At 40.4% G+C, this 23816-nt stretch overlaps 1 protein-coding gene and 2 long non-coding RNA genes across 10 annotated transcripts in view; 1 reads left to right on the top strand and 2 right to left on the bottom strand.

Annotated features, from left to right (window-relative positions):
- Positions 1–187: 187 nt before the first annotated feature.
- The window catches only part of LOC136433879 (serine/arginine repetitive matrix protein 2-like), a 53427-nt gene continuing 29798 nt past the window's right edge, over positions 188–23816 (bottom strand). For 2 of the 8 annotated variants that reach the window (XM_066426462.1, XM_066426495.1), the window contains 19 exons: positions 23515–23601; positions 22909–22983; positions 21502–21624; positions 20206–21222; positions 17307–17387; positions 16925–17110; positions 16379–16489; positions 15498–15584; positions 14725–15020; positions 6368–7395; positions 4914–4975; positions 4074–4143; positions 3363–3428; positions 2875–2935; positions 2563–2720; positions 2170–2249; positions 1936–2007; positions 1511–1617; positions 188–660 (listed from right to left, as the gene is read on the bottom strand). In XM_066426462.1, the coding sequence (XP_066282559.1) occupies positions 203–660; positions 1511–1617; positions 1936–2007; positions 2170–2249; positions 2563–2720; positions 2875–2935; positions 3363–3428; positions 4074–4143; positions 4914–4975; positions 6368–7395; positions 14725–15020; positions 15498–15584; positions 16379–16489; positions 16925–17110; positions 17307–17387; positions 20206–21222; positions 21502–21624; positions 22909–22983; positions 23515–23601 (4225 nt within the window). In that variant the 3' untranslated portion in view covers positions 188–202. The remainder of the gene's footprint in view (positions 661–1510; positions 1618–1935; positions 2008–2169; positions 2250–2562; positions 2721–2874; positions 2936–3362; positions 3429–4073; positions 4144–4913; positions 4976–6367; positions 7396–14724; positions 15021–15497; positions 15585–16378; positions 16490–16924; positions 17111–17306; positions 17388–20205; positions 21223–21501; positions 21625–22908; positions 22984–23514; positions 23602–23816) is intronic. The other 6 variants (XM_066426471.1, XM_066426487.1, XM_066426480.1 and 3 more) reach the window with 6 other exon arrangements.
- Positions 7803–11061, top strand: LOC136433972 (uncharacterized). Its single transcript, XR_010755682.1, has 3 exons — positions 7803–8065; positions 9678–9742; positions 10309–11061. It is a non-coding gene; the product is annotated as an uncharacterized lncRNA (long non-coding RNA).
- On the bottom strand, positions 10890–12770 carry LOC136433975 (uncharacterized). The gene is made up of 2 exons (XR_010755683.1): positions 12233–12770; positions 10890–11654 (listed from the first exon to the last, which is right to left on the bottom strand). It is a non-coding gene; the product is annotated as an uncharacterized lncRNA (long non-coding RNA).

Raw genomic sequence — 23816 nt, 5'->3', positions numbered from 1 at the left:
AGTAGTATAATCAAATAATGAATAATAGTACGTTAACAGAAAATTCTATTCAAATGAGCATGGACAGCTTTATATCACACACTCTCAAAATAGGGAAACAGCTTTTATGTGCTGACCTCTTCATAAAAATGAAGTCATAAATATAAATGCTTAGATACTGATAATTGGTGATTGAAATAACATAATCTCCAGTTAACACGAGTCAATTATAGGCCAGAAAGGCAGGAAATCTATGCTGCACATCCATACCTGGAGGGTCGTACATGGGTCTTGGAGGGTCATACATGGGTCTTGGTGGGTCATGTGTGGGTCTTGGAGGGTCGTACATGGGTCTTGGAGGGTCGTACGTGGGTCTTGGAGGGTCGTATGTGGGTCTTCTCTCTTGGGGAGGGCTCTTCTTGGTCCCATTCACAGCGTCCACAGCTGCAAGGTAGCTGTGCTTCCTTGTCTGCTCCCTGTCCCTCTTCATGCTGCTTCTAACGGGCGCACTGGAGGGAGGGCTTACAATGGGGCTGTCGTCAAACACTGGGCGTTCTGGAGAACCCTCCTTCTCTTCTCCCACTGTGGGCTTCCTTTTCCCAGGGGGACTTGTAGGACTCAGGGGGCCTGGAGATGGAGGCTCACTTTCTTCGTCACTTTCGCTGTAGTAACCAAAGCCCTCTGCAATGACAGAAGATCAGACAAGCAGGGTAAGGTTTTAGCTATCAGCCAAAACGTTATCATGTACCTGCTACTGTAGGATTGGAAAAATTTGCAAAATGGTTGGATTGGTAAGATCTAACAATTTTGTGCTTAATGCCTAAATCACACAAATTTCATCCAGCCAATATATTAGAATGATGTATTTTGCCAAAATAAAAGCAAAGCAAATGTACTTGCCATTTCAAAAATGCTGACATTTAGCCTGGCCACATGTAGGCATTTTACAGTATTTCAAAAGGGGAATACAAACTAGATTAAGCCCAGATTTTCCATCACAGGCTCCCTTGAGAACACAATTAGGCAGATGTGCAGAGAGACTTAAAAGAGTTGCTGAAATGGCCTCCATTATAGGGAACAGCGCAAATGTGGAGGCATGTGTCAGGAGTATGTAGAAAAATGGCAGGAAGCATTTAAATGGCGCCTGTCTTGGGCAATGGCCAAAAAGAGTTGCCTCTTTCTCATTATGACAGTTTGCACATTGTTGTATGTGGTACAATTTTGTACTTATCTATAAGAACCCCATAGACAAACCTTCTTCTGGTGTTAAGTAAACTTAAGGGCATATCTTTGTATATGTATTGTTAGCCATGTAATGGGGTGACATGTCAGTTCATACTTCACAGTAGACGGCATATTAAAACATTTGCGTTAGTTGCAGACTGGTAGCTGTGATATTGTGACAGCAAGTGTACATTCTTATGACCATAGCTGACTCTTATGATGCAACACTACAACATAAATCCCAATAACAAACAGGTCATGCCTATAGTTTGGCAGTACCATGCACTTTAGTTTCCCTCCCACTCACCTACGATGGCCGGACACTGTTTTGCCAGTTCCAGGATATTGAGGGACTCATCGTGGATACTCTGCCTGTCATACTGGATGGATGCCAGCTGTAACTTGTTCAGCCATCTGGAACATGCAGAGAAATATTCAGCTCATCAAACTTTAATGTTTAATACTAAGGTATCATTCCACAGTTTACTTCCTATCTTTACATGGCTCTACTTTTGCCATGTATCATTCTGTACCCTGTCATTTTTTGCAAACATTTCCTGAGCAACAAAACTTCTCAAAAAGTTTTGTGAAAGTAAAATAGGGTTGCATTCTGTTAAATGTATAAATTCTTCAATACTATTGCCTCCCTGAAAAAGAGAAGCATAGAAGCATCAATAATTTACAAACCTAATTTTGCAAAAAGAGCAGAGCTTGCATGTACAATGTACATACCTGTCACGGTCCTCTTTACTTTCTGTTGCAAAAAAGAAGGTCTTTATTTCTGTATGGGAGGCTTTTATTCCACTGAAAAAGTAAGAACAGCTTTATTAGAGAAGCAAAGATAAACAGTTCCAAAATTTTATATACAATCTAACATCCACTCTAGATAGAATTTTGGGGTCGATATAGTCAACTTAATTTGCCCAATAAAGAAATCCAAGAGTTTAGTTAAGGAGTTTTATTTACAATTTCCTCCCACATTCAGAGTCAGTGGCATAGACGATAGAGTACTCCGGCAGGTTGATGATCCCTTCAGCTTTCAGAGCCTGGAACAGACAGAATGTAAAAAAAGAAATATAAGATATTTGTCTACAATTATCTACAAAAGAGCACACATGTTCTGTGAATAGAATGGCACCAGCCATTAGATTGATTTGGAAACATGATCTGAACTTTGTATTTTGCAAAACAATTAAGTTGGAATAGATATATTTCAGATCCTTACTTTAAATGCACTTTGATTTTATAATAATTCACACACTCATATGTGTACACATCCACAACTGTTCCTTCTGAATGTTAGACATTCAAATACATGGACAGAAACACAAACTCTAATATATGCATTCCATGACTCACATGAGGATCAGCGTAGTAGTAGAGGGAGAACTTTTTCAGCACAAACCACAGCTTCTTCCACTTTGGTGCAAAAAACTTCTTCTGTTCCTTCTTCTTCCACAGCCACCCTTGGCAATCCCCATTTCCCAGGTCCTTACAAGACATTCTTCTCCTTGAGTCTGTCACAACATGGAACACATTAATTATAGATAAATAGATACATAATATATAAATAGATCCAATTACATTCTAGACAATAAACCTTATTGTAACCTACAAGTATATAAGAATAAATCAACATGTTGAGTTTGACATATCGTAAGATGTACTTACATTTTTGAGTGCCTGTGACCTTGTTCTTGGATCTCATCCGAACAGACTGATCTGGAGGTGGCTGATAAATATAAAGCTGACAATTAACATGACAAGTCCTGTCAATCATTCTTACACCAATAACTTTTTCATGTACTTGTCATTACATGTACATTGTACTTCTTCAGGAGATGTAGCCAGCTGAATTATTGGTTACCCAATACAAACTTGGGGTTGCAGAGTAGCATGCTACATGTACATGTTACTGTTAAATTCCAGTTTCACAGAACCTCCATTCATGAAATCCGAAACCTCCTTGATAATGAAAGTATGTTCATTTTGCTTTCAAACAAAATCACCTGTTATAAAGCAACGTATCCAGAAGTAACACAGAACATTGCAGAGGAAGCATGTAACCTGACAATAAGTTGTTAGGATGTAAAATGATATTGATTCTAAATAGAAAACATATTAAGAGGACATGCATGTACAACTACATGACTGCCCACCATTTGGAAGGACACTCTGGAGTAGGAGGGAGAGAGACAACTGCAGAAGGGGTTCTTGGCTGTGTTCTATGGCACAGAAAGTGTGCAAACAAACACACATCAAGGACAGGAGAAGAATAAAACATGAAGAGATACAGTCATTACAGTGAAAGAGACATGGGCACAACAAAAGACTTTGTGTACATGTTGTAATCTCTAGATGTCTAAAAATAGGTATACTGGTATTTCAACTCCGCACAAAAGCAATGACCTGTATACTTGAAAAGAAAATCATGTGCTCCCTTACTTTTGTATTAAAAGTGAAATGATACTGCCTATAGATCCATTTTTCAACTTTGTTACAAAATTATTTACAGTAGTTGCTCTTGTTTGCTGTTTTTACCATATGCACTTCATACCACCTCGTTATTACCACCTTCATCTAACAATCAGTGTTTTTTTTAATTTGTTTCTAGCAAAATAGGACTTTTTAAAATCATCACGCAGGCACTACACAATCTCACAAATGGGGGCGTTGTAGACCTTGAATCTTTACAGCAAACAAGTCTTGGAAAAGCATTTACACAACAATGCATATTTGAGAGACAGTAGCTTATAATAAACTAGGACAGGATACAGTCATGGTGAAATGTGTCTAATATATATATGCACAGCAGCACAGACACTTGGTTAAATCATATACTGGGTTTAACTTCAAAGGCTGTCCCCTACCATGTTCTGTTGCACATGTGATGTACTTCCAATTCGGACTGGCACCCCTCCAACTATGGTCACAGAGTAGCTGTAAAAGGGGAGAAAGGGTAGTCCATTTGTGACCTGTACATAGCATATCCATGATATCATAGGTTGCACATGTAAATAGCTGAAACAGAGATGACAATTTCCACAAAATGTTATAATTTTTACCTCTCCTACATTACCATAGCCTTCATGTTTGGTTTCAAATTTAAAGTATGCACCTTATTCTTGATGTCTCAAAAAGATTTAAACTGTTTATCAAAAAGCGGGATGAGTAAAAAAAACATTACATTAGTATAAACTAAAATGTTCTTTTAGAAACGTTGATTGCAACTTACATTGCAATGTCTGGAGAAATGATTGCCTGAATTTATTCTCTAGATCTATAATATGGTACGATTTAGGCAGTCTCATCACCAGATTGAATAATTTGACTGGGTGATGAAATATTTTTCTTACACAACATCAAATATGCGCAAAACACATCATGTTAAAGAAAAAAAACGGTATGTGTGACTGAAATTTTCTTCAACTGATGAAAAGTTGGTGCAAATTTTCCTGCTCTGTTATTCTTAGTTTCCATCATTTTTACTCTTAAAGATTTAGCGAATTCTTAGACTTAAACTAAAGGTTTTTTTTTCATTCTCATCCAAACCTTGCTTGTATGTACTTTCAAACACTCCAGTACAATGATTTCCAGTATATGTACATCCCTTTGTGTTATGTGAAGCTAAGAGACACATACAAGTACATGTACAGGATACATGTATACATATTACGTACCAGAAAAGCATGAATCAGCAACATTCTTACCTTCCTGCTGCGGAAGTTGGAGACTTGGGCGACACTTCCTGCTTCTGCACCGTGGTGTTGGTCTAGAATATATGCACAAGAAGATAAGAGAGTTGAGGAGAGATTTTGTAGAGGAAAGTCCAGGGTTCATGTAGCCTGCTGACAGATGAGATAAGCCCTGGGGAAAGCCCCCAGGGATTTAGGAGGAACTTGTATGGAAACAAGTTGGCAGGAAATGTAAGGCTAGCCGAATGAGGAACAGAATGATGTAACAGCCGTTCTAGCCACAAATCATGAGTTGCTTCAGAAAAATGTTCGGGAGAGAACAAAAAAGGTTTCATAAAGAATGTGGGCAAACAGCCCAATTAAGGGATGGACTTCATGGTTAGTTCAACATGCAGAGGTCAGAGATCAATCCTTTATAAAGGCAGTGGTGACAGCTGGGCATATTTGTCACCTTGTAAATGAAATATGGTAAATCAAATAAATGTACTTGCACTATTCATACATAATCAGAATTTGGCTTCTGTACGTTAACTATATGTTATTCCATAGATTCACAGGAGACAATCAGAAAATATAATCTAGTGACAACTGTGGATATCTCATGTATATTATAGTATTATGTGGCAAAGACATGTCACAAGATCCATTTGCAATTGGTTTTTACATGAAATGACATTAATATTGAAAGCCCAAATGACCCCAAGCATGGTCTGTATCAGGTCTTTCTTTTCATTGAATCTTGTTTGTAAACTTTGCAGAAACTGAAGGACATCAATTTGAAACCACCTTACATAGTATGCACACTGTAATGTTAACCACTTTCTGATGTCACTGATAATAAATAGCCCTGTGAGGTCATGCATGTTTTAAGGGACCAGTATGTTTCTACAAACTTCTGTCACCACCTTTATAAACAACTTAGGGCTAGAAATTAGTTCAACCAAACAACAATTTCATCTACAGTTGTGTAAATTTTTCACTCACACCTTTGGTGTAGCTTAAATGAAAGAACTTTAAGACGTTAAACAAAGCCTGTGACCTTTCCCATAAACAGAGGTCACGGTGTTCTGCTCTGTTTGCTGTGCATGTTGACTTTTGGCCACTTAGACACACCAGCACAAAGTCTGATGCATTAATTTAATGTGTGCTACTTATCTATCAACAAAGAAACCTACATTTTGCATAAAATAGGAGCTCAAAACTGTGGCAAACACAGATCTTAAAGTGTATCCTATTGCAGATTGAATGAAGAAAAGCTTGCAACTTGAGGTGTACTTTAGCTCTGGCACCCCTGTTCCAACAACAAAACATGTAGCAGTCACAACTGACATGCCCTACACTACAGTCTACACCCCACCCCTTTTCTGAACAATCAGCAATTTTCCTTTCTTATAACTTTCACAACAACAAGGACAAGCCATAGGCTGTCATTATGCAATCTTAGCCCTAGGAAAAAAGTGTTTACCTACCCTGGGTTCCCTGACTGAGTCCCTCTGCACAGGCATAGGTGGAGTATCATATTTCACTTCCTTGTTGGGGGACCCAGAATAACTGGGCTCCTGCTCCACAATCCCAACACTTTCCACAGGATCCATCCTCCTGGTGAACTGTTTGGTCTTTTCCCTTACCAACCTTTCCTGGTTGGGGGGAAGAATTATCTGAGCAGGCGCAAATCTGTTTTGGAAGTCATCCAGGTTAGCACCTTCTGATGACTCCTTCCCGAAACTTTGTTTACTTGGTTGCACAGAAACTGGCAGCACATTCGCAGCTTCTGAATCTGCAGCCTGTGGGGACACACCTTCTGGGTTTGCACCTGCAGATTCGGATTTGTCCTTGTCCTTCTTGAATCTGAGCGAGATTCTGTGCACATATCTCGTTGTCCTTATTGTGGAATCATTAGTTTCCCCTTTCCCTACCACCCCCCTTTGGAAATTGGACTCTTCTTCAATACTCTCTTCTTTTGCTGGACTTTTCACCGTCTCTTGAAGTTCAGAAACCCGTTCTGCAAAATGTTTCCTTGGTGGTCTTTTCATGACATTGCTCTCAGAGCCCCCTTCAAATATGGCCAATTTGGCAGAAAACTGGTCGGTCAGTGGACGAGTCCTCCTTGCCACTTCATCCATGGGTAACTTAGAAACTTCTGGAACACTCTTAAAGGAGTGCCTTCCGTCCATCCTGGAGTGCTCGTAAGGAGGGGGAGGACCTCGAGATGCGTTCTTCCCCCGCGACCGGGTTTCCCTCTCCACCCTAAATGCTGGCATGGATGACATGTCCCCTGTCAGTTTTCTCAGGTTGGAGGGGACGAAATCCTTGACGGCATCTTGTTTGTTGATGACAATGACTTCCCTGTCTGTTGAGGAATAGTGTGGGGCTGCATCTGGCTGGGATGAGGGTCTGGGCGGGACGGATCTCTGAGGAGAACTCTCAGCAGATGTCGACGCTTCTGAGATTGTCTCCACTTCCATCCTGACTTGATCTGAGAGTCTGTGGTTACTGCCTGAATAAAGACATTTATAGAAAAACATAATTATCTCAATACAACTACTTTTGTAAAAATGCAAAAGATATTTGTGAGGAGGAGCCATTCTAACTGTCTATGACTTCATGAAACATAGTATGTAAAGACATTAATGTGTAATAAGATGAGCAATAAACATACAGAAGGCCCAAATGTAATCAATGTATGAAGCTTAAACATGCACACTCAGGCAGTAAAACTCTTCATCTCGCCAGCTGGTACAACTAGAGTACATCATGTACTAATGTACTAAGAAATACAAGTTTTCAATACAACTAGACTGTGACGTGCCGGTCTATAGTTCACTGAACATGATGATAATTGAGATTACGGTAAATCTTGAAATATGTCATGCAAGTAGGTGTTTCCCAGACATATCTACTTAAAGGAGTATTCCACTCTGTAAGCGGGAATCGCCATTCCTCTAAGAATGAATTATTATCCTTGGATTAAGTTTGCCTTGTAAAATTTACCATATGTGGAAGCCTGAACGCAAGGCGCTACATGATAGTGATCAAGGCATGAAACCCCCCAAGGATCCATCCAACAATCCCAGAATTCAATGCGCGGTATGCTAGTGAGTGTGGACTTGCCAACATGGAGGGAGGGCTTTCCAGCATGGCCAGGATGGACTCCAATAAGAAAACAGGTTGGTACTGGTATAAATTACGATACTATGAAGTTTAGGAATACCTTTTTGAGTAGACTACATATATGTGCACAATCTTTATCAGAACTGCTAGGCCAGCGCTTTTCGATTTTATGCTGTTGTTGTTGTTGTTGTTGTCCTTCTGCAGTATTTTCTACATGTACAGAAGTAGCCATTTTAGATAGCAAAAGGGTATTTTTAAGAATGCCAAAATCTCTGTATTCCAAGAGCCGGTAGACTTCAAACTTGCTGTGTACATTCCTGAATATATGATAGTCACTCGGCTGTTTTCGTTAGCGTATCAAGTAAACTGTTAGGTAGAAATTCGGGCCAGAAGATGGCTCAGTTATCATCGCCGCCATTTTACCTGGGTATGGGACCTACAAAAGGCTCCTCACTATAGTGCCAAAATCTCTGTCCTCCATAACACCAGCGACTTCAGAATTTGTGTGTACATTCCTGAATATATGATAGTCACTCGGCTATTTTCGTTAGCGTATGAGATTAACCGTTAGCGAGAAATTCGGGCCAGAAGATGGCTCAGTTATCATCGCCGCCATTTTGCCTGGGTATGGGACCTACAAAAAGCTCCTCACTATAGTGCCCAGATCTCTGTCCTCCCAAACACCAGCGACTTCAGACTTTGTGTGTACATTCCTGAATATGTGATAGTCACTCGGCTATTTTTGGTTAGCTTATCGGCACAACCGGTAGCGAGAAATTCGGGCAAGAAGATGGTTCAGTTATCATCGACGCCATTTCGCCTGCTATAATGGTGACCTACATTCAACTCCACTCTAAAGTGTCAAAATATCTGTATTCCAAGATGTGAGCGACTTCAAACTTTTTGCGTACATTCCTGAATATATGATAGTCATTCGACTGCTTTCGTTAGCTTATAGAGTCAACCGATGGCGAGAAATTCGGGCCAGAAGATGGCTCATTTCTAATCGACGCCATTTTGCCTGGATGTTTACATAATGGTGACCTACATTCAACTCCACACTAAAGTGCCAAGATCTCTGGATTCCAAGACCTTAGCGACTTCAAACTTTTTCTGTACATTCCTGGATATATGATAGTCACTCGACTGCTTCCGTTAGCTAGGCACATCAACCGTTAGCGAGAAATTAGGGCCAGAAATGGGCTATGCAAGCAGACGTGCTGATTTGTCATGGACTCCATTTTTTTTGTTATTGACATTTGGTCTGGTCTAAATTCAACTCCATACTTAACTTCTCAAGTACCCGAATCTCTGTATTAGACTTCAAAATTTTTGTGTACATTCCAGGATATATGATAGTCAAGCTTTATGATTGTTTTAACAATCATATAGCTTGACACAATTTCTCGCAAACTCTATAAGCTTTCAAGCTTATAGTTATAGAGTTTGTGAGAAATTGTGTCTGAGGTTGGCCACACTAACAGACACCGCCATGATTCATTTGATCTGGCTTATTTCAGGTCAACATATGACTTCCATTTGTACTCTGATTACATAAACTATGTATCTATCTATATCTATATGACGCAGAATGTCTGTCTTAATGATTTCATGATTGATGCGTATATTTTTAGTAAATACATTACTGTCATTTTGTTTTTTTGATAGAAATGGTAAGGACGCCAAGGAAAGAAAACCCAAGGAAAAGCCCAAGGAAACGCCCAAGACAAAAGGTAGTGTTTTTTTTAGTATAATTTATATAATGTAAAAAATGATGTAACATCTCTAGCTTGTTCTCATGTATGGACACTTACTTCTTGCAATGACAACGATTTTATCTAGGGCTCGGCTGTCATATTGTGTGTCATTGGTAAGATTACTTCTTATGGTAAAAAAGAGGGAAAAAAAGTGTATGATACTAGCAGGGCCTGACATTCATTGTTTGGATAATTACTGCACTGGTACCGGTGCACCTAACCAGTAACCTAAAGATGTAAGTGTACAGAAATATTTTTGTATGCATAGCATAGAATAGTAAACAATGAATTATAAACCTTTTCTTAGAGTGACTTTGAAATTCTATGGCTAACTAAACAAGTAATATAATAATGTTCTTTGTTTTTGGACAAAATGTCAAGCTGCATAATACAAGTAGTGTACAATCGTACATCTTCATGATTTTTCTTTTTAATGTGAAGGAAAATTGCCGGCTTAGCATTATTTTGGCACCTCTGTATCAATGAATTAACTCTACGAATCACAAAGATGTAGTTGACTTCAGAATACATTCTCTCTGCAGGTGATCTAAAGTGGCTTCTGGGCTACAGCAAAAGGCAAAGGGATGATGTGGTGAAGAACATCTACGAAAAGGACTACACTTTCAGAAGAATGCTGTTGGAGGCTGTCGTGCACAGGCGCCGGGAGTCCAATGAGTACTGGGGGGACCAGGTGCTCCCAAAGCCAGACTTACCCCCCTAACATTGCCCACATTCCCAGGCCAGACAAACAGGCAGCTATTGCGCAGTACCAAACAAGTTTTGAAGACCATAAGCCAGCCCCTTTATATGCTCAATCATTCTGTAGTCAATTTAATTTTTTCCCTCATTTTTGTACTGATTTTTTTCAGCATACATGCCTTACATGACTAAACTACATGTATATGTAGTTTATGTTTTGAAATGTTTTGAAAATTCTGGTGCTGTCTCTGCTATAGACACATAAAATGTGCAAATACTAGACTATACATATTGATGCTTGAACATGTAACATGAACATGTCAACAGTAGTTTACATAATATAGGTCCTGGTAGATACTTAGTAATATACTGATGTCATATGTCACAGGTTATGTTTATTAGATTGATGAGGACAAGTTGCCAATTGTATATCCATTGGAGCATTTTATTAATAAATGTCCTGCCTACATATCTCAGAAGTAAATATTCCATTTTACAACCACCACAAGTTTATGTGTGTCCAACAATACTGTCTCAAATGTAAACACAAGCCATTTTTAAAAATTATTCAGAAATATAATTGTATATCCTTGTAATATACATGTATATGTCTTTCTTGCTGTACAACTAGTTCAAAGGAATGTAGAAATAATGATACTTGGACAATAGCTAAGGTTTCCATTCGGCCTGCCATATAAATTTAACTATAAACCATGAATATATAAAAATGAATACATACAGGTACTAGACAGTTTTTTATATTTGGTTGAAACACACCTGTTATGCAGTGTTAGAAGTTTGGAAACCCCTGTGTACATGTAAGACTGTTATCAAGTTTGTTCTTTGACTTACCAGCTAAACCCTCACCCTAATTCTAATACTTACAGTATTGAGTTAGAAGAATACAAACTGATTTATAGACCAACTGGACAGGTGATGGCGAAACATCTTAGCAGCAAAATGTCCTAATTCTGTAAATACAATTTGGGCCATGATATCTAAACCTACATGCTCTTCTGCTCACCTAGTGACCTACTTATCTGCCTCAAGAAAACCTATGTATGTCCCATCTTCAGATGGATAGGCCTGCCTTATCCTACTGACCACACAGAATAGAACCACACGGCACACTGTTCTTCCTAGGCGTCGTTTGTGAACCCAGCATGTGAATTGTCAGTATCGTAAGATCCTGGGAGAAACAAAAAATGCATGTAAATTGTGATGTTACATGTTTTTTTCTTGTATCAAGATTAATACAAGTACTCTGCAGAAGGACGAGAATGTTGTCTTTTTTTGATTTATTTATCCAAATAATATTTCCCTTATCCTTACTACACATCTATTTGAATATGTGCACAATATTTTCCTTATCCTTACTACACATCTATGTGAATATGTAGACAATATCTGGCCATTTTTGTTTAGTCTGATAATTTTCAGATCTTGGTATTGCACTGACAGCCCCCCTCCCACACTGTGTAACATTTCCCGACTTTTCACCCTTAGTAATGCAAGTAATTACAAAATTACTGTCCATTTCTTCACACAAGATGCATCAGGAAAGGTTATTTAAAACTTCTCGGTACATAATATATCGGGTTATACAGTGGTACGACTACTATGCAGCCAGCACCCCAGGTAAGAACTTCGCAAAGTCAACCCCACGTAGCAATGTTTTCGTGAGCTTATCATGCTGAGTCCTGACACACAGGTCGATGTTGTAGATATGCAAAATAAAACGGACAGAGACAAAGTAACAACATTTACCTATTGCTCAATGGCACTCTGACATCTTGTATTCCAGGGTTATGTCACCGTATAAGTGCAGTCTGAGTGCAGACCTCATGAGACAGAGGGGATGGAATTCCTCGTGTAGCTCCCCAGGATCTAGCCGTGAACCCTCCGTCTGGTCACCGCGGCCGTCCTATGCCGCTTCTGCTTGTGTGGCAGTCCCAGCTCCAGCGGAGGCTCTGGAAGGGTCTTCTTTCTCATCGCCATTCTCTGATTGTCCTGAATCATGTTCAGGCTTAAAGGCATATGGCCTGATGTCATTAGGGCCCAACTCATCCGAGTCTGTGGCGGCCATGACAGTTTTGTCGTCTGTTCCGTGTTTGGACTAGTGCGCATGCGTATACAGCAGAGTAGAAAGAGCGGGTCTGTGGGGGATTACATGGATTTGAAAAGGATTACTATCGAAAAGTCCTAAGAGGTAATTCAGTCAAAACTCGGGCGTATTTGTTTTTAGACAAGCATAATTTATCAGAAAAAAATACCCGCTTACTGAGTGGAATTCTCCTTTAAGCATGACAGCACTCCATAATGATAAATTACTGACATGCCTAGAGTCTTAATTAGAATACTATTTAGTTCACATAGCCATTTTTGTCGGTCAAAATTTAACAGGAAACATTGCTGTAACTGTAAGTCATAGTAAGATTTGCTAGATCAACAAGAATCAATTTTGTCTCAGCACAAAAACAGTGACACAGCAAGCAGCATGTACATTTCCCGTGTTCAAGGATGCAAAGATACTGCCAATCATCTTGCAATTGTATTGTAGTCACCTGAATCTTACATTCTAACTCCTACCTACCTGAATGCTGTGATCATAAAACTTAAAGAAACATAAGGAAGTGGGTCCAGTCACAAGAAAAACAAATCCTGGGAACCTTTCGCAAAAACATGCAGTTCCACCCGAGACGTGAGAAGTTTACATATTAGAATGTTTGAAGCTTGTTGGGCCCAACAGAGCCCTTTATCTGTGGTAACCGGAGTGTGAACTCAAATTTCCCTGCAGGGCAAATGTTGGCATGGCCAAGTTTTCACTATAGGCCAAAATAAATAAGATACTGCACATTCAGCTGGAGGCTAACTTACTGCATTTTCCACCAATACTGCATAAGGTAATTGTCAGCATCGATTTCTAGTTTACTTAAAGAATATACTAACTTTTCTACTGTATACTACAATGTAAAAGAACCCTACACACTCATCCAGAAGAGTAGAGGGGACCCGGTGTGCTTGGCTAAACATGCGAGACGTAATAAGCGGCATTACGCTATCAGCTAACAAAAAACGCTGTCATGCTTCGTCCTCAGTCTGAGGTTCGACCAACTACACTGCAAGTTAATTTTACAGGTTTATACATTCACTACAGTCTAATTATGTACAATCAGGTTATTATCCTGTTAGAGACCCTGACCACCTGAGCCACCGTTATATGCCCAGTGTGTGGACGCACCTGCGCCTCAGCTTTTGGGCTGCGATCGCACCTACGACGCCATTTCCCTACGTCATCATCGCCCTGCGACGGATATCCAAGGATCATTATCCTGTACGAGGCAGTTGCCCAACTTACCCATTTATATTCTTGATTCTGACTCAAAATGTCCAAGCATGCTCCTTTGGTATGTCCAAACAAAACTTATATTACATGTTTTTGTAGTACAGACACAATGATGAGTAGTAAGTTTGAAAGTTAAATTGTACATCAATGCTAAATTATAGTTTTATGCAGGTGCCATCATAGATAGTTTTCTTCGGCCCTCATTCTCTCTACTAATTGAAGAGGAGAGTATATGGAAGCCACAGAAAACTAAGTAGGATGGCACCCAGGCTATGATTTATCATTATAATGTTAAAAAAGTGGGTGTTTTTAAGTATGTGACTTAACGTTATATACAACAAAATTAACACTGAAAGGTGCACATGTAAGAAGACATTGAGGAGACAAACCTTAACTAACCTTTCCACAGGAACATCCTGCTAACCCACATGTATTCTAAGTACTTCCTGTCCGGGTAGGTACATACATGTATGGTTCCCCTACTATTCATACAATCAAAGTACATTTTGTTTTGGTCCAGTGCTTTTCGAAGTCTCTTACTTCCTTCCTTATAAATGATTTACTCAGGTTCCATGATTTCATCACCATTAGAAATAACAATTTGAATCTAAAATGAAAGACAACAGAGGCCTACAGAGGGTACATTTTGTATGGACAAAAGCTTGTGTCCTGCTGTGAAAATACTACTCAAAAGTACAAACCTTTAGGATAAACATGTAATAGCAGTAATTTTGCATGATTAAAGTTCTGGCCAAGAAAACTGTGCCACAAATTCAGCATGATACGATATCAATACGATAACAATTTCCATATCAAGAAGCACTGTATGGCCCAGCTAATAGCCTGTTAAGAGGCCATACTTGAGGACTGTGTCTAAAACAATATATTTATGCCATGAAACATTTCTTCCTACCTTCTCTTCCCTGTTCCCTCTCGCTGCCTGTCCTGAACCCCTGCATCCCTGTGTCTGGTGGAAGTGACTTTGGCCTTTCCCTGGGCCCGTCCCTCCTGTTCTGTCTGGCGCGCAGCATCACTTCCCGCAGCGTTTCTCGTGTTTCCTGTGCCAGCCTGAAGGAGGGGTCGTGGTTCTCCGTCCCCTCGCTGAACGTAGCGGACCGCCTGTACTTACTCTGTCGATCCAGGAGGTAGTTTGGAGAACGGGCGCCGAGAGGTAGTGGTCTGGTGGGGCTCAGACTCTCCCCCTCCTCCCTGGGAAAACAAGTTACAAAATATCTCAAACTGCTGATGAATCATGCACACAGTACGGAAGTCACTATCAAAGGAGGAAAAGTATGGTGCCTTACCAGAAGTTAAACAAATAGCATTGGAAAATGGTAAAGCTCAGCACAGAATGTGATCTTCATTGAAGATGACAAGTCTGCAAGGTCAAACAGTATCATAATTCTAATAGAATAAAGTTTTCTGACTAAACCCCATTCTGTAGGAGAACCTAAAAATCTTGAAGCATCATGTCACAGATATCAGCAGAAAAAAAGCATGCAGGAAATGTTGACATTGAAGGGATGAAAGATACAGGCAGAAATCACAGCTTCAAACTTATTAACCTCATGCTCTACCCTGAAACAGTAAGAAAATTTGTGCATAAGAATACAAACATGCACCAAGAAAAGGGGAGATAGAGAGCGGTAAGAATGAGATTTTCACAAGCAATAAACACAGATTTACCACTGTGGGGATGCCGGGCTAACCGGTGACCTGGTCACGACAGTTGAGACTGAATCAATAGAAGCTGCTTCCTCCTCAGAATCTTCCCTAGAATTCAAGCAACATGTCAGTCATCTCTAAAGACACTGTTTTGGTATGTTGACTATCAACTGCAGTACATGCTAATGCTGTAAGAGGGCATATGTGAGTTGTGTTATGTACACCACATATAACACCACATATAGTAGTGACAGTGTGTGAGTGGCAAACAAACATTCTAGCAAAAGCCTGAGAGAAGCCCCAGCTCTTCTCTCTCTCTCCAATCAGCAGCCAAGCTCACCTATAAAAGACAGAGACATGCAATATGGCTTTGCATTAAGCTCAAGTACAGCAGCTCTATGTAGAAATATCTTAAAGATACCTTTTCCTCTGTTGATGTTTATGCTAAACCTCCCAGTATCAATACCAATTAGAACTCTACAATTGGTCGATGAAACTGGGAGGGTTCAAGATGATATAGAATTTTTCCTGTTGTTGTGAATTAAACCTGTCACCCGATAGCACTACTAAACAGCTGTACCTCTAAGTTAAGGCATACTTATAAAACAAGAGCTGGATATTTCCTAATGAATAAAAACCCACAGCAAACCATATGACATCATTATAGCTTCAAGTATATAAAGAGAAAAATCCATGCAAGGCCTGTAGCCTAAGATGAGCCAACATATTGTCTCCATCTGCACCTGAGTAGTTCAAGAAGGGAGATATTAAAGTGAACGCAAATGAACATGCAAAAATAATGATTGACGGCCAGTTCTGCTCGCAGCACCTGCGATAGCTACAACTACAAGGTAGCCACCGCAACCTCTAGTGGAGAAAAACAACAAATCTGTCCTATCTACCCGAGGAACTCATCCGAAAAATAGTGCTTAAGAATGCTCTGAGACACGCTCTGGGACATGCCACTGAAAGGGATGGGATTGTCAACGTCCTCAGATGACCCTCTATCTCTCCTAATGTGAGAAAATACAGATACAGGTATTTGTTGGTGATCCATTCAGGTGTTAAAGAACATTTTTGCACACAGTAAAAGCTTATGGTTGTAGGTATCGTAGCATTTAGCAATATTAAAACAACTGATATCTATCAAAGGCAATCATTATGGCAGTGTTATTCCTCAACGACCAAACTACAGCTTATAACTTTCATACTTCAAGGCAATGGCAAGCAAACAAAGGCCACGTTTCTACAATGTAATCTTGATTATTAGCTGTAAGCAAATCATCAGGTTCCATGCCATGCTGAAGACTACACTCCACACCAAAAGAACCTCTATAACGCAAAATTCCACAAAGCCAACTCCAGTTCTCAGCCTACAAAACAGCTGCAGCCTCAAACCATATCAGGTCCAACTTCCCAGCAAAAGATGTTGATACACGAAGTTTTACCCCTGTTGTTCAGGTACAGGTGTCACAGGTATGGCTGGGACACTCTGAGACCTGGTCGACAGTGGAGGGAATTCCATGGAACCAAACTTAACGTCAGATGACTTATAGACATGTAAATCAACATCACTGCCTTTGGGGGAGGGGGGCTCAGAAGTACGTGTGTGCTGTTCATCGTCTGATTCCTCGCTGAAAAATGAAGATCAGCTGAGGTCAGAATCATGAAGTTTCCATGGCAAGCTACACCAAGGACAATCATGACCATGCTTTGTCACTATTCTTTGGACACAACAACAGGCAGTGCTGGTTGGTGCTTAAGATATTGCAAAGTGTCACCTAATAAATCAATGCCACTTTTTAGCAGACAAAGAAGTGAGGGAGTGACCTGATGTGGAGTGTACATAATGATTCTGTGTCGGGAACAGCATCCTCATCCTCAGACACGCTTAGAGGACTCAGTTCTTCCCTGATAGAAATGTGAGAGTCAGTCGAGAAGAAATTACATCACAATGAATATTATTCCTCAACATTGTTTGTCAGTTGTCGACTGGCCATCCAAACCCTTCAAACAGGTTGGCCATGTATTCTTTATTTCTCATAATTGTAAAAGCTTGCTTAGCACAAAAGTCATGCAATTGTGGATACACATGTTTGTATAGCCTAAATATCAACCATGTTCAGCATGTGCCTTCTCTGTCATATCCACCTATGGAGGGAAAGCAGCTTCGCAGTGACTTGTTCACAGCCTATGGCTGCAAAACTTTAACTGTACAATTAGTATGACCTGAAACTACAAAAAGCCAGTTGCAGAGTGGACGGGTGCATCTGATAAATCAACTAGAAAGGCAACATTTGCGAGCAAATACAGCATGTTTAGCCATACTCCTCGCCATGCAAAAAATGGACTCTCCCAAAATAACAATGGACCATTCTAAAATACTTGCACTAAAAAAATGAATCACCCCAGTCCAAAATTGAGTCTTCCAGTAGCACCTCAACACAATATGGACCAGTCCACAACCATATCCACTAATTGATTAACAAATACACTTCTGCTAAAAAATGGACTTTTTCATAATCATTCCAGCTCAAAATTGAAAGAAATAATTAAAGAATCCTCCCCTTGCATGAATGGGATATTCCGTTCCATTTCCATGTAAACCAGTCGAAAAATATCCGCTGAAAATTACACTCTTGCGCATAATCAACCCAGTTCAAAATTGAATTAAAAAAGATCAACCCCAGGGAAGAATGAAGTTTTCCATAGTATACATATGAAGATTTGACAGGAGACGAAGGAAATGACCAAAAACAACATATTTGAGTCAATTCAAAGTCACCGAGAGGGTTTTAATATAATATTTGTAATATGTTTGAACTATTTTGATTAAAAGAATGTCTAAGTCACAATAGTTCTTAAGTGTTCAAACAATTAGAATTGAAACTTATAACATGTTTGAACTTATTTCACATACGTTGGAAACATTTCGAACGTAACTACACAAAAATCTCTTTATTTAGAACAGTTTCAAACCATCTATCCAAATGTTTCAATGTTCGAACAATTTGTAACAAAAGATTTTCACAATTGCCCTCATAAACGAAGGTGCTAAGTCCTCCTGTGTGTTTCTGCCTATTTTCGGTGGCCGCGCTAGACCACCAGCGGATTTGTTTTGACGGAGCGTCACCCGCGCGCGACGATGTACACTGTTCGGCACCGCTAATATCCGGCATTTTCCCGCTCCAAAACACTCCACAAGACCCACGTTTTTAGTGTTTTGCCTCTTGTGCAACACGATTCGATTTGCATTACTAACGGGACGAAAATGATAGAAAAAATTCACCCCGTCCCGGCGTCCGTCCCAAAAACATGAACGACATGAAAATATATTTTCTTACAGATTCAATCACGAAAATCAACAGCATGGGATTCCAAATTTTCGCAACGGCCGACCATTTATCATGGTTGAACTTCCTTCCAAGGCGTGCGATAGATAAACATTCCCGGCACATAATAGTCACTAGTACCAGACTAACGCAAGCTCATGATGATAATAGGGAGAAAGTTTGTCAGTGAAGTTTGGCCACCAGAGGGTACATTCATTTAACGTTACAAGCTAGCGCAAAGGGGCGAATCATTGACCTTACCGGGGACTGACTCTACTGGCCTAATCATTCCTTTTTTGCCGAATTCTACGATCCATACGCCCGTACGTAGGACATGTAGGAAGGCCTGGTGGTGGACGCTACACATCACGGGAGACGCGTGTTGGTCCGAGACAGACAGCGGCGTGCTTTCGATCGCGCACCGCTGCGACAACGTGCGGGACCACAGAGAGAGATCATCAATCAATTTTGACAGGAGTGTCGCGCCAGTCTGAGGAGAAACGATCTCCCGTGTTGTGTTGAAGAATTTGGAGTTTGAAAATATCTGGAATAACTAATGCTAGAATAAACATTCACAAAATCATTGATTTAACTTGTTTTCTGTTATAAAATTTCCTAAACTGCAATTTAACCACTGAGTTTAAGGGAACATGGTGTTTTCCCGATAATCACGTTAAATGTTTATGTCCGGTCTTTCCTCCTCGTAAGCAAACTTCCAGCTTGGCCAGGTGCAAGGCACTAGGGGTCAATGACCTGTAGGTCATATGTAGTATTGAAAGTGACAGAAGTGGCAAATATTGTCAAGAAAGCCCAAAATAAATCGTTTTGAATATATGTATGCCAAAAATGGGAATGTAGTCCTTTAAATATTTGTTCAAGCCACATATACAGCAAATTTCAGGTCATTCGGTTGAAATACCAGGGCGCAGGAGGCCAAGATATGCTAAAAATAGCCTAAAAACCTCAATAAAATCACTTTCAAGGTCAATATCAAAAAAAGGAAAAGAACGCACATTGGTTTTTGCCTACATTACCTCTGTACCAAATTTCAGGTCATTTGGTCAAAAAATGACAGAGATGAATCGATTTGAAGATTTGACAGGAGAAGAAGAAGAAGAAGAAGAAGAAGAAACAGGAGAGAAAACAATATGTTTAGCCATACTTATGGCTAAACATAATAAACTCTTAAGCCAGCTGTGTACATCAAGAAGACCAAATACGTGTGTATCACACATAAAAAGATTCTTGTGCACAAAATAACAGTTCTATCTACATTTTGCTTTATTTTTTTCTGGTAAAAAGAATTCAGGAGAAGAATTAGTAAGCTCCAAGCAACCTTGACCCCAGTGATAAGTAGCCACAGACATCAGTACAAAACATGATAAACCAAACTCTACCGTTCTGCTGGTTCTTGTTTCATCATCTTAATTTCAGGCATATTGTGTCGACTACGTTCAGTCTGCTTCTCCAGACGTTGCGGTTTTCCAACAGACAGCAAAGGACTCGATTTGCTGGGAGCTGGTTCTTGTCTCATCATCATCTTTTCTGGCATATTGTCTGGACTACAATCCCTCTCCTTCTCAAGATGTCTTGGCCTTCCTTGAGAGAGCAAAGGACTAGATTTGCCAGCCACTGGTTTTTGTACTGTTTCAGGCATATCGTCCGAACCATGTTCTCTCATCATCAGCACTTTTGGCATACTGCCCGGGCTATGTTCACTCTCCTTCTGCAGATGTCTCTGTTTTCCATGAGAGAGTAGAGGACTAGATTTGACAGGTACTGGATCTTGTCTCATCTGCATATTGCCTCGACTATGTTCAATTTCCATTTCAAGATGTCTCGGTCTTCCATGAGCCAGCAGAGGACTAGATTTGCCAGGCACTGGTTCTTGTCTCATTTGCATATTGCCTGGACTGTGTTCACTTTCCTTTTCAAGATGTCTCCGTCTTCCATGAGACAGCAGAGGACTAGATCTTGCAGGCACTGGATCTTGTATCATCTGCATTTCTGGCATGTTACCTGGACTAAGGTCAACCTTCCTCTCCTCACGTTTTGATCTTCCATGAGAAAGCAAAGGACTAGATTCGCCAGGCACTGGATCTTGTCTCATCTGCATTTCAGGCATATTGTTCGAACCAAGTTCTCTCCCCTCCTCCATACGTCCACGTCTTCCATGAAAGAGTAGAGGACTAGATTTGTTGGGCACTGGTTCTGGTCTGGGTTCACTCTCCTTCAGATGTCCTCGTCTTCCATGAGAAAGTAGAGGACTAGATTTGCTGGGCCCTGGTTCTTCTCTAGATGGAGACACATTCTCAGCCCTGGCCTCCATAGCGAGTGGAGGGCTTATTTCTGTAGGGGGTTCATCTGGAACAGGAAGGACCTCTGCAGACACCAGGAGGAACCTGTCCTCTTCACTAACAAGTGCACATCAAACAAATGTAACAATGTGTCATTTGGTAGCCTGCTGAGACAACAACTGCTCATAATGCAAGAAGTTAGAAGATAAAAGAATGTTTTATCATTATGATAATCATGACATTTGCTTTCAGAACACTTCAAATTCAGATCAACAAGAACAAAATATTGTCATCTTTTTCATCTAATCAAAATGACATAATAATAGTACAAATATAAGTACCAATAACCTTTAAACCCCATGCAGTTCATGCAATCACCAAGGAAAGTTTTAGTACCGTTCTGGACTAAAGCTTCTCATTTGCATGTTTGTTGGTCTGGTGCTGCGACTGTGCCGCTGTGAGCTCCGCCTGGAGTCCCTGCCGGAAGGCTTGCTGGACACTAAGGGTCGGGTGTCCTCACTGGAAGTTAAGGGGGTTCAATAAACTATATCATTGTGTGTTGTTTGCAAAGAATCTTCTGGTGGTCTGCACTAGCTAAGATTAGCAGTGCTATTAGGATGTACCCAAGCTGCATGTAGCTAGGAAGGTTCTCCACAATGTTGCGGTTTAAGGATCTGACTACACCAGGTGTTTATACAAAAACTCCTATTCAAAGCTAACAACTTTTAATTTACCTATAAGCAGTCAGCATGTTGAATGGAGCAAATAACATCACTTGAACATAGCCTGCCCAGCCAGGTATGTTATGAAGGGCTCCTATATGAAAATGACCTGATCTCTGGCAAGCTGTAGATGTTCTGTATGGAAAGAAGCCACTATAGTCACTGTGGCAACAAAACTATCTAGCCTCAGCAACCCAGACTACAGCACTCTCAGCATTTACCCACAACATTTCATTGGGCTGAACTTACATGTACAAAATTTCTTGCTTTGGAGTGCTTTAAGAATGAAATCAGAAAAAGAAAACAGTCTGAGACCTTATCAAGAACACATGAACTAAGGCATGGTCATTATACTAAGTACAAATGATAGATTTTGCGCCTCCTGAGTTTAATATCAACCACTAGAGTGAGTCTCTCCCAATTATCCTAGCAAACCATCCACAATCCATGTTACTATAGATCTTAGAACCATGGCCATGGTACCCACAAGTGCTATTACTTGTACTTTACTTTGAAGTTCTGGTGAAGGTAGGGTTTAAAGTGCAGAGGAGTGATGGCATAATTTCCCCAAACCCCTTATGGTGTGAAATGGTTGTGCATTTTAAAGACAATATTCTCCCAGCTGGCTTTTACCTTCAAACCTTGCCCCCCTCCCCACCATTCCCGGCACGATGTGGCCTGCCTATTAAACACCACGCATTGTATCACCTAAACAGAACTCAATCTATACCATTTCTTTCTGCCATGTTTGTTCTTGACTTTACAATGGAACCAGCCACAAATAAACAGAAAACATGCACACAGGAGACCTGCCCGCCCTCCTTCTCCCTTCCTAAACACAAGTTTGATATAACGTTTCATTATATGATGGCATCCAAACAAAAAGCTAAAACAACATTCAAATAAGCCACAGTAACTCAACTAGAAAATGTATTACCGGTAGGTAGATTTCAACTCTGAATATCACGCAACTACAAATAACCTCAGTAAGCAATTTAAGTAATGCATCTTATCCATTATCACATGCAGAAACAACTGTTACAGTTGCTTTCCAGGCAGGAATCCACATTTAGTAATTTACCGTTTGGAGCGGCGGTGCCCACCGCGGGGCATGTACGCTGGTACCGGCTCTTCAGGAGGTACCTCTTCTTCTTCCCTGTGGTTCACAGAACATATGATTTGTATCCAATATCAACTCAGAAAGAATGCTCAGCCAGCGGAGTCCTCGCTAGTCTACTAGCGCATCAATTTAGAAAGAGGACCATTACACTTAAACGAATACATAAGTGTTCGAAGCGTATAACCAACAGCCCCTTACAGACAGACAGTAACCACCACACTCAGCGATAAAAGAGGGACTGGACAGAAACAGTTTACAAGGCCAACAGCTTTGACAAAACCAACTACAACATAGATGCATGTCCACAGAAGTCACCATCATGCACCTTAATGGCCCAAGACATTTCCAGCTGGCACTTAAAAAACAGTTTACAAGAGGAAACTGAGTAGCAAGGATCCCAATAAATCCCAAGCATACTCATCATGTGCAACATGAAACATGAGGATGCGCCCCTTGCCATCTAACATAGAAGAGCAACAGCACCAAAGAAGACACTAGCATACAGGTTAGGCTGAGAGACATGTTATTCCACCACCCCAACCAACATGAGTGGACTAGCAATAATACCCCTGTGGGCCATAGATGGGGACATGTAGGCTGTGGGAACGTGCTGGTCGGGGGAAAGAAACAGGCGACCTCTGGACTACTTCCTCCCTGGAAAGAGGTTGTAAGAAGTCAATGAGAAGCTGCTGACTGTTACAGTATATGTCTTCAAACTGTTGTAAATAACATGCTGGGACTACATCCTCACAGACACTGTTACAAGAGCATGGAGGGGACAGTTGAGTACATGGCAGGACAACATGACAGAATCACACAATCATACAATTTCAACCTATATTTCAAGAATTCAAGTCTCATGACTTCAA

The sequence above is a fragment of the Branchiostoma lanceolatum genome, chromosome 1, assembly GCF_035083965.1.
Source record: "Branchiostoma lanceolatum isolate klBraLanc5 chromosome 1, klBraLanc5.hap2, whole genome shotgun sequence".
NCBI lineage: Eukaryota > Metazoa > Chordata > Leptocardii > Amphioxiformes > Branchiostomatidae > Branchiostoma > Branchiostoma lanceolatum.
Note: the sequence above shows the minus strand (reverse complement) of the source record. Positions and strands in the feature narration are given on the sequence as shown.